The sequence below is a fragment of the Phoca vitulina genome, unplaced genomic scaffold (assembly GCF_004348235.1).
Source record: "Phoca vitulina isolate PV1807 unplaced genomic scaffold, GSC_HSeal_1.0 scaffold16, whole genome shotgun sequence".
Classification (NCBI taxonomy): Eukaryota; Metazoa; Chordata; class Mammalia; order Carnivora; family Phocidae; genus Phoca; species Phoca vitulina.
The window spans coordinates 25,107,196-25,119,150 of record NW_022589719.1 but is presented as its reverse complement, the minus strand read 5'-3'; the positions used below and the strand labels follow the sequence as shown (position 1 = coordinate 25,119,150).

The window sequence follows — 11,955 nt, the reverse complement described above, 5'->3', positions numbered from 1 at the left end:
CAAGAATACATGTGTGTATTAAATGTTCTGTACCTCTTTACTTACATACATTCTCAAAAAGACAGACGGGGTGTTGGGCAACCCATTGTCTTGCATATTCTTTTCTGCTCAGAGGAAGAATCAAAAAAGTTTTTCCATACTGTCCTTCATGACATCCCTCTCAGGTCTCTCCCTTGAAAGATTGCCCCATATGATACCATATGTTTCACTTATTTAGCATGGAGGACACTAGGAAAAGGAAGGGAAAAATGAAGGGGGGGGGGATTGGAGGGAGAGATGAACCATGAGAGACTATGGATTCCAAGAAACAAACTGAGGATTTAGAGGGGAGGAGGGTGAGGGAATGGGTTAGCCCGGTGATGGGTATTAAGGAGGGCACACATTGCATGGAACACTGGGTGTTATATGCAAACAATGAATCATGGAACACTACATCAAAAATTAATGATGTATTGTATGGTGACTAAAGTAACAAAATAAAATAAAATTAAAAAAAACAAACAAAAAAAGAAAGATAGCCCCAGATTGAGGAAGAAACAGGATTTCTGTCTTTTCATATTTACAGTGTGTTACTTTAAAATCCTGAGAAATTACTTAAATTCTCTTGATATGTCTCTTCTGTTTAGAATCAGAGATTTGAATTGGTCCAGTGATTTCCATACTTCTATCGTCCACAGTCTATTTAGATAAATGTTGCCTATACATCAATTTGTTTTAGTAATTAGGTATATCTGAAAAATTAACATTGTTTCTACTTCATAAACAAAGATTAGTATCAGTTGCAGTAAGTAGAAGATAGGTCAACGATCCTCACACTCTTAAGCTTTTCAGTACTCCTTAGTTACAGTTAACTGCTGAACCCTCTGTGACATAATTATATTATTTTGTTATATAAAGGAGGCTAGGGATCCTTGTTATAGATCCTGAAAGCAAAGTAGGAACAAATTGAAAATTTCTACACTTATGAGGTTAGAATTTTGAATAGTAATTTAAAATAGAATTGATGTCTTACAGTACAGACCATTCTAAAAATGCCATAGCTGTCCACTATTTGCCGTCTCAAATCTTTTTGAGGAATATCAATAACATAGATATTAAATCTATGAGTCTCTACAATGATTGTTGGTAAATAATACTGTAACAAAAGTGTTTTGTATTTTAAATAGACATCTGGGGGCCCAGATATGTCTGTCACTTGAGATTCAGACTAAGGTAGAAGGTGCTAGCTTTGTGAACCCACTAGAATCAGATATGTCCTCCTTAGTGGGTAAAAGAGCTCTCGGAAGTGCTTTCTCTTCCTCCTAATCTCATCTTGCACTGATTAAATGATGTCTTAAGATATACGTTAGATACAGAGATGTGAATTCCTGAATTTTTCATTTATTCATTATTGCAACAAATATCATTGAGTTCTAACTCACCAGGAAGAGTGTCTTCAAGTTACTTTCACTATTATCCCCTTTTATTGGCATTTTATCTTTAGATTGTATCTAAAATATGAAATTTTCTGCCAAAGCCATGACAAGTGCAAAATTCAAAAATACGTGGGCAATTCAACAGTTTTATCTTTCCTTTATCAATTGCTATCACAAACATCAATGACAGCATGTATTTTTTAAATTGTATTTAACTCATGAAATATCAGTATGACAAAAGAATGGGTTTCCTGAATATTTTTCAAGATTTCAATCATTAATTGATATTCTCTCTTTTGCTATATATTTTCATCTAATTGCTTTCTAATGTAAGAGCAATTCCATTGGTTTCACACGACCCATTGACAATGTTTGACCAGGTAGGAAAATATAGTATGCTCTACACATCTTATGGTTCAGTAGTTCAAACAAATGTGCATTTCTTCAGGATTCATTCCCAGAAAATTAAGGGAATTTTCTCAGATAATTTTAAAAGAAGGAAGGTTGATTTTATGTGTAAGTTATAAAAACTGGGAAATATGGAGAAAAACCTTTCCTTGTTTTAGACCAAAGGATATAATTAGCACTCCTTTATCTAAACGTATAATTAATAGTAGTAACATGTATTTTCAAAATAGTATTTAAATATTTAAATAATTACTAGTAATATTGAGTAAAAGTATGTAATTATTCTGTCTATTGCCATTATAAAAATATTTCATAATAGATTATAAAAGATAGCATAAAAAGAAAAATCAGCTCAATTCAATAAATCAAAAACAATTATTCTTAACACTGTTTATGAAAATATGCATTTTAATTAATTTTATAAATAATGTTCATAGAGTTAATATTCACCTAGAATTATCTTTTCTTTCTTTCAGAAATGTAAGTCCTTAGGGAAGCATACACCAAAGCCAAATATATGAAAAGCCAGAGAAACATCTCAGAGTTCATACTCCTAGGACTTTCATATGACCAGAACATACAAATATTTTGCTTTGTGCTCTTCTTATTCTGTTATGTTGCCCTGTTGGCAGGAAACCTTCTGATCCTTGTCTCCATTCGATGCAGCCCTCTTTTTCACCAACCCATGTACTACTTCCTCAGCCACTTATCCACTATGGACATCTGCTACACCTCTATGGTTACACCCAAGTTAATTGCTGACCTGCTAGTTGAAAGAAGAACCATTTCCTACAGTAATTGCATGTTACAGATCTTTACAATGCACTTCTTTGGAGGCATTGAGATCTTCATTCTCACCGCCATGGCCTTTGATCGCTATGCTGCCATCTGCAAACCTCTCCACTACCTACTTATCATGAACAGGACAAGGTGCAGTCTCCTACTCTTAGCTGCTTGGGCTGGTGGGGCTGTCCACTCCTTTCCTCAATTTTTTATGGTAATCCGGTTGCCCTTCTGTGGTCCTAATGAAATCGATCACTATTTTTGTGATATTTTTCCTTTGCTAAAGGTGGCCTGTACTGATACCTACATCACTGGTGTCCTTGTGGTTGCCTTTTCAGGTATGCTTTCCTTAGTAACCTTTATTGTCTTAGTTGTTTCTTATGGGATAATATTGTTCACTTTAAGAAATCTCTCAGCTGAGGGAAGACGCAAAGCCCTCTCCACCTGTGGGTCTCATATCACTGTGGTCATCTTATTTTTTGGGCCTGCAATATTTATCTACCTTAGACCACCTACTACTTTTCCTGAGGACAAAATATTTGCTCTATTTTACACCATCATTGCTCCTATGTTCAATCCCCTAATCTATACTCTGAGAAATTCAGAGATGAAAAAAGCCATGAGAAAGATTTGGTGCCCATCACTATTTTCAAAGGAAGTACACAGTTAACTTGAAAAAAGTTTATTGGCTAAGCAACTCTGAGAAAGAAAAGAGGGAGATGTGAGTGAAAAAGGCAGGGACTCTCTCATGGGGTTTGTGGACCATCTCTGTCATGGGGGGAATGAAGGCCAGCAATAGGACCACAGGTTTAAAGTGATCAGTGAGCAAGTACTGATTCTTGCATACCAAAATTAATCGGAAACTAAGTTAATTTGGGGGGTATTAAGATGGTATACGTAGGGGAAACTTCATGAAAAATAATTGAGCCAAAGCAAATAAACCAATGGTATATTATTAGTGAATTATAAAGGGAAATATTTTAATGATAATTTTGTTAATACATTGCACGTAGAGGCCAGACCACACAGTGACAGACATTCTTGGTAATTCAGAAGTTGTAATCTTAAAAAAAAAAAAAAAGCCATTATCTAAAACTAAAAGAATTAATTTAAATTTCTGAAAGAATATATATATATGTGTATATATATATACACACACACACCCACATATATATATCCCTTAGTTCTTACAGAAGTCAGTTGTGCAAATGAATAAATATTTAGAGTAGAAATTGTTTTAGTTTTTTAAGATTTTATTTATTTATTTATTTATTTTTAAATTTTTTTTTTTTTTGAGAGCGAGAGAGTTCATCAGTGATCATGAGCAGGAGCAGGGACAGCAGGGGTGGCAGGGTATAGAGGGAGAAGGAGAAGCAGACTACCCACTAAGCAGGGATCCTGATGCAGGGTTCCATCCCAGGACCCTGGCATCACAACCTGAGCCAAAGGCAGTCTCTTAACCGAATAAGCCACCCTGGTGCCCCAAGTAAAATCTGTTTTAAAGTGGTTCCTTGAGGTCAACTCTCCTGATGTCCCATTGAAATCAATAATAATAAATAGTGAAGACAGAGTGAGAATCTACAATTCTGAATGCTGAAACACACTTCCTGGCATTCCACCTATTGGCCAGAGTATAGTATCATTTCCCATAAAGTTAAAGAACTTTATATAAAAGTATATGTGTTGCTCACTCCTACATGCCTAAAATTGATAACTAAATGATTAGTCCTTGGATCCACAACCAAAGATTTTTCCTACTTCAGTGACAGAGAGAGACAGAGGGACAGAGAGAGAAAGAGTGAACTAGCAAAACAGAAATAAGATGTAATTTAACCACAAAGTAAATGAAAAGACTAACGCATTTTGGTTGCACATGGTTATTTATGGCAGCTTTATTCAGAATCACAAACCTTCCAAACCTTGGAAGCCAACAAGATGCCCTACAGTAGGTGAATAAATAAATAATTGTACTTCTGGAGAATGGAATATTATTCAGGACTAAAAAGAACTGAGCTATTAAGGTAAGAATTTATATGCAGGAAACATAAATTCATATTTCAAAGTGAAAGAAGCCAATGTGAAAGGACTACCGTTTTTATGATTCAGCTACAGGCCTTCCTCGACTTAAAAGGGAGTTATGTCCCAGTAATCCCATTATAAGTTGAAAATATCTTTTTTTAAGACTTTAATTTTTTATTTTTTATTGATTTTATTATTTATTTCTGAGCAAGAGAGTGTGTGTGCCTGAGAGAGTATGTGTGTGTGAGAGAGAGAGATCATGAGCCGGGCGGACGGACAGAGGGAGAGGGAGAAGCAGACTTCCCACTGAGTGGGGACCCAGATGTGGAACTTGATCCCAGAACACTGGGATCATGCCCTGAGCCAAAGGCAGCTGCTTAACTGATTGAGCCACCCCGGTGCCCCATAAGTTGAAAATAACTTAAGTCAAAAATGCATGAAATATACCCAACCTACCAAAACTCATAGCTTAGCCTAGCCTACCATAACTGTCATCAGAACACTTACAAGGCCTATTTTGTAAGAAAGCATTGCATATCTCATGTAACTTATTAAATACTCTATTCACGTGAAAAACAGAATTGCTATATGGATACAGAGTGGTTGTAAGTGTATTGATCGTTGACCCTCGTGATTGCTTGGCTGACTGGGAGCTGCACCTCGCTGCCCCTGCCCAGCATCACCAGGATTGTACTGCATATCAGTAGCCCGGGAAAAGACCTGAATTCAAAATTCAAAGCACAGTTTCTACGGCATGTGCATCACTTTTACACCATTGTAAAGTTGGAAAAGTACAAGTCAAACCATTGTAAGTTGGGGACCATCTATATATGACATTCTGGAAGAGGCAAAATTATGGAAACAGCAAAAATATCAATCCCTGGATGCTAAGGATTAGGGAGGGGAGAGGGATGAATAGGTAGAGCACAGAGGATTTTTAGGGTAGTAAAACTGTTCTGTATGCCCCTGAATTTTGGATAGTGTTATCATACATGTCAAAACCCACAGAATGTACAACACCAAGGGTGAACCCTGATTTAAACTGAATTTTGGGAGATAATGTTGTGTTGTTATAGGTTCATTTGATTTAACACATGTAGAACTCTGGAGGGAGAAGTTGTCTCAGTGAGGGGAGGGGGGGATCTCTGTAGTTTCTGCTCTATTTTGTGGTGAAAGTAAAACTGCTCTAAAAAATAAAGTTTATTAATTACAAAATACACTGCAGCACAATCCCTAAATGAAGTCATCTTGTAACTAAATGAAGATTCTTTTGAAAAAGTTTTTCCAGTGAAAATAGGTAATACATTAAAACCTTGCAACTTTAATGTAAGACATTTTACTCATGTTTCATATCATTTAAAATAAGATCTCTTAAGAAACACAGCAATTGTGACAGAGAAGGGACTGGAGAGTGGAATGTTATGAGAAGGAAGGTAGTTACAATAGTGAGTTTTATTTATTTATTTATTTATCCATTTATTTATTTATTAAAGATTTTATTTATTTGAGAGAGCACACAGGAGGGTAGGGGAGGAGCAGAGGGAGAGGGAGAGTAGCAGACTCCCCTTCGATCAGGGAGCCAGACCCTGGGCTTGATCTCAGGACCCATGGATCATGACCTGAGATGAAGGCAGAGGCTTAACTGAATGCACCACCCACATGCCCTTGGAACAGTTTTAGATTAGCCACATGCGATGCAGGTACCACAAGCATTCTGGGGGCACTGTGCAAAGAAGCAGGAAAAGCAGGAAAAAATAATGAGGGAGAAAAAATTAAGTAGAGTTTTTATAACAAAGAGAAATTGGACAAACTGCCTCCTCAACAGCTACTAATAAAGAAACAAAACTATTGCAAGATTTGATTTTATGCTTTGAAAGAACATCATAAAACATAAAACATAAAACATAAAACAGTCTAAAGTTTGAAAGGCCATGTACTTAAAATGACCAACTTCTCTACTAGAATAAAGATCATCTTCATGTGTAGAATGGGTAGATCAATAAAATGAGCAATATCATGTAATCAGCAATCAGATTAAAAGTCACAAACTATCAGTACACTTGAAGTCCTCTTCAGAATTCTTTAAAATGACCACCTTCGGAAACTAATCACTACCTTCATCTACAAAAATGATTAAATTTACCTAGGGTTTGAATTTGTAGGAAAACAGCAATGCAGATTATACTCTTCAGTGACTGTTTTTCTCATTAGTGTGTTCGTGAGATTCATTCTCTATGTTTTAGCTGTTTCCTGATTATTTCCGTTGATCTGGGGTCTCATACTGCATGGATATGTGACAATTGATCCATTCTTTTGTTGCCAGACATTCAGGCATTTCGTATTCAAGGATATTATGAGTAGAGTTGCTCTGAATATTTTGAAACATGTCTTTTGTTGACTGTACATCATCTATTGATATGTGCTTTTTACAAAAGATGCACCCAACTCCTAGGGCATAAAAAAATTGAAATTGAAAGCATGAAAAAGATAGAGCAGTCAAAATGCAGTAGTATTTGGTTTTTATTTTTTAAAGATTTATTTTATTTATTTATTTGAAAGAGAGAGAGAGAGAGCACAAGAAGGGCGAGTGGCAGGCAGAGGGAGAGGCAGAAGCAGGCTCCCCGCAGAGCAGGGAGACCTATGCCAGGCTGGATCCCAGGACCCTGCGATTATGACCTGAGCTGGAGGCAGACATTTAACCAACTGAGCCACCCAGGCATGCAAAATGCAGTAGTATTTGAAGCAGCAAGATTATATATATATTTGATATTATTTTGTTATTGTATGTATATTTAAAACACAGACCTTAAGGCAAGAACAATTATCAATTCTTAAAATCATTCAATATCGATAGAAGTTCCAACACTGAAACATTTACAAATCTGAATGTGTATACAGGTAGAAGAATAGAGAGAAAGAGAGAATTTGATCCAAGTAAGAAGCAGCAAACTATGGATATATAAAAGACTGCCCATCAGCTATTGAGTGAATAGGAGTTATTTAAAAGAATTCATCCTATTCTATGCCACAAGTTTATTCTCAACAAGTGTCAAATTATCTGAGCCACTCAGAGCAACTTCTCTAATGACAATTCAGTTAAAGTACGAAACAATAATAAAAGAATAACGGTCAATCTCAAATATATGGTAATTTAGAAACATTTTTAATAGAAACTGAGTGAAAATAAATCATAATAGAAATTAGAGAATAATCAAAAATAAAATTAATACAAATACTATCTATCAAAAAGTGTACCAATGTTTAGAGGTAAATCCCTAGCTTGTGTTAAAACATAAAATACATTATTACATCAATAGATGATTTGTTACCACCCTAATTGTAACTACACTTGAGCTTAGCCAAAGCACTGGGTGTTGGATCACTAAATTCTACACCTGAAACTAACATTACACTGTATGTTAACTAACTGGCATTTAATAAAAATTTGAAACAAAAATAAATAAATAAGTAAACAGAAAAAAATAAAATTTACACCTGAAACTAATATTACCCTATATGCTAACTGGAATTTAAATAAAAACTTGAAAAAAATTTCTAATTGTAACGATGCCCAAAATATTACCTATAAATACTTTAGAACAGACAATATATTGAATTGTAAAATACTAAAAGTTATTCCTTTGGAATCAGGAAGAAGAATTGACACTTAGGATCACTAGTTCATATTAACATTATTCAATATTATACTGAAGGTGCTAACCAATTCAATAAGACAAAATAAAAGGAGAAAGTGATAAGGATTGTATCAACAATGAATAGAATACTATTTCTAAGGACCTTACAGAAAGTATGAGTCATAAGATAATATTTTGAACAACTCTATGCTAAATTTACAAAGACTGACAATGCCAAGCATGGGTGAGGTTGTAGAGAAATGGGAATGCTCATATATTGGTGGTGGAAATGTAACAAAACACCACCACTTTTGAAAATACTTTGGTGGTTTCTTAAAATGCTAACATACACTTATCATATAACTCAGCAATGCCACTCTTAGGTATCAATCCAAGAGAAATGATAATCTATGTCCACACAAAGGCTTGTCCATGAATGTTCACAGCTCATCATTCACTATGGCCATTACCTGGACACAATTCAAATGTCCATCAGCTAGTGAATAAGTATACAAAATGTGGTAGAGCCATACTGTGGAATACTGTTCTTTCTAAAGAGGAACAAACTACCAATAACACAATGTGATAAACCTCTGAAACAGTTTGGTAAAGGAAGAATTAATATTGTCTTTTAAAAGTATTGTTTTTAAAAAGTCTGTTTCTCTCCTGGTTATGCTATGTGGCTTCGCAAATGAATCAAGGGAAAAACTGATGTGTCTTTGAGATTCCCTACATCTCTGACCAAAGCTCTTCAGATTCCTTCATGTCTCAGCAGTTGCTGTCAATGTGTATAAAACTTGGATCTTCAGTTCCATCCTGTACCCAGAAATGACAATTATGGTAATTGTCCTTGTTGCTGCTTACCTCAGCTGAGTTTACCCTGCATTTTTAATCTCATTCCTTCTACTTCTTCCCTTAGTAGCTGTGCAGTCTCTTCAGAGAGGACTCTCTGTTTCCATCTTTGCTACCTTACCATGTGGAAGCACGTGTCTGCTATTTCACTCCTTCCCACCCAGAAATCTGGCATTCACATTTTTCTCTGAACTGTAAAGGGTCTACTTGTAAAATGTGAGTCCTTAGACCTGAAGAATGAAGGAAACAGCATACTAACAGACAATTCTGATTCCATTGCTCACTCCTCAGAAACTGTGGGTAATGGCTCATTGTCCTTGGAATAAATCTAACTTTATGTAAGAACAGTGTTGTATGTAGAATTCTACATAAGTTGACCAAAGCACACTTTTTTGATCTTAGAATTCACAATGGTGGATGGGATCAATATGTTTATGTCAGGTCAAACGTGGCATTGATTCTTAACCTGTCATATTTTAATTGTGAGGTTTGGACCAATTGGCTCCACGTCCATGAGCCTTCTTGAATTAATTAATCTGCACATTTTAGATAAGCAAATGACTAAAAGAGGTTTTACAACAATATGCCTATTAGGATGGCAAAATATGGGACACCATCACCAATTAAGGCTGGTGAGGATGTGGAGCAACAGGAACTCTCGGTTATTGCTGGTGGGAAAACAAAATGGCACAGCCATTTGGGAAGACAGTTTGTCAGTTTCTTACTAAACTAAAACAATTTAGCAATCTCACTCCTTGACATTTACCCAGGGGAGCTGAAAACTTATGTCCACAAAAAAACCTGCACACGGATGTTTAAAGGCAGCTTTATTCATAATTGTCCATACAATTGGAAGCATCCAAGATGTCCTTCAGTAGGTTAGGCTAGATAAACTGCAACATCAGACAGTGGAATATTAATCAGTGCCAAGAGAAATGAGCTACAGGCCATGAAAAGATATGGAAGACCTTTTCAATGTGTTCCCCATGGTACTTGGCATTCAGCTTTAACACAATGGTGAGACTCTTCTTGGTCTTCCCTGTCACTAACTTTCCAGTTTCCTATCTTATTAATTAGACTTTTAGGAGCTCAGTGTCCAGGTTATAACCTGACACACAGTGAGGGCTCAGTAATTGATTATTGAATGAATAGATGGGCCAATAGCCACAACATATTGAAATGATTAGATTTTCTGCATACTCTTTTTCACCCGCTGGCCTTTGTTATGCATCCTCTCCTGCGAATCCTCTAAGGCAACACATGCCTATTCATTCCCTTTCAATTTTTGTGCCCCTTTTGATGTGCTTTCATCTAGGAAATCTTCCTGACCTCTTGGTCTCTGTTGTGTGTCCCTCAGACATGCTTTCATAGCACCCTGTGCTGCCACTCTCTTCAGAACATTTATAACATGGTTTTGTCATTTTCTGCTCCACTCTGGGTATCTTTCAGTGGATACAATGCTCTCTGAAAGCAAGACCCAGGTTCCTTTCTATTCACTACTTAAAGCCCCAGCAACCATCAATGTGTCTGATATATTTTTTGGGCTCAAGAAATTTCTATGTATTAATGATTGAGGGATGGAAGGAATAAGTGGAGTATATTTATCCTGAAGTTGTTTTGTTTGTAGATGGAGCCACATATTTTATAAAACAGCATTTCATAATGAAATGTTACCAAGAAATAAATTAACAGAGGAAAATGACATGAACAGCTCACATTCATAAGATGATGAAATCTTACTGAGAGCAGGGAGAGTATCAAGATAAGCTATTTGCAGGGGGCCTTGGTGGCTCAGTAGGTTAAGCATCTGCCTTTGGCTCAGGTTCTGATCCTGGGGTCCTGGGATTCAGCCCCACATCATTTTCCTGCTAGGCATAGAGCCTGCCTCTCACTCTCACTCTGCCTGACCCTCCCCCTGCTTGTGCCCTCTTTTTCTCTCTCTGTCAAATAAATAGATAAAATCTTTTAAAGATATATTTTTAAAAAGCTATTTGCTCCTTCACCGAGAATCTCAGTTTCAATTTCTTTCTCGTTACACGGTTTAAGCAGGAGTTAAAACAAATTGTGGATTCTCAAAGAGATCTAGCTAGAATTCAGAGTCTGAATCAGAGAAAAGTAGGAAAAAGTCCCTTGTGTCCAGTACTATTCTTTGCTCTACATTTTCTTGACTGTATCCATCTTACTTTATCCATTATCACTCGTTCAAATTTTATTGTGCCCCAGGCATTATGCTGCTTTGTAGAAATTATATTTAACAAGTAATCAAGTAGTCTATGGAGTCTGATTTTATTTAATAAATAGAAATTCCTCTCAAATAATAAGATGTTCATTTATTTGAGTCATCATTCTTTCTGATGGGTTAGCAGCCTAAGTTGGGAAACGTGAGCAATACAAAATGACTCTGAAGTCTACAAGGAAATTTGGAAACTTGGGGTAATCTTTGTTACCCCACAGATGTTAAATAGCTCTTTGCTTTTATAACCCTATAGTCATTTTATACCATAATTTTAAAGGCAACATGTTATCATCAACGTTGTAAAAATGAGCAGAATTCTTAATAAAATATGTTAGAATTTATAGATAAGGATTAAATATATATATATTTATTAGCTATATATATTTAGCTACTATATATATATATATATATATATATATGTATATGGTAGCATAATCTGCGGTTAGGTTTTCTCTTTCTTGCACACATTTCTCTTCCACTCAGTGCAGAATCCATCATTCATTGCAATTTACTCTTTTCTTTATTTGGTAAGTAATCCTTGCTGAGATCATCCAAAATGTCTTTTGACCTTTGTTTCCATTGAATCAATGATGAGATTCAAGCATAT

At 35.8% G+C, this 11,955-nt stretch overlaps 1 protein-coding gene across 1 annotated transcript; it reads left to right on the top strand.

The window, feature by feature from the left end:
* Positions 1 to 2,340: 2,340 nt before the first annotated feature.
* Positions 2,341 to 3,276, top strand: LOC116638762 (olfactory receptor 4P4-like). Its single transcript, XM_032414855.1, has one exon. The coding sequence runs from the start codon at positions 2,341 to 2,343 to the stop codon at positions 3,274 to 3,276; it is 936 nt and encodes a 311-aa protein (XP_032270746.1).
* Positions 3,277 to 11,955: the final 8,679 nt, after the last annotated feature.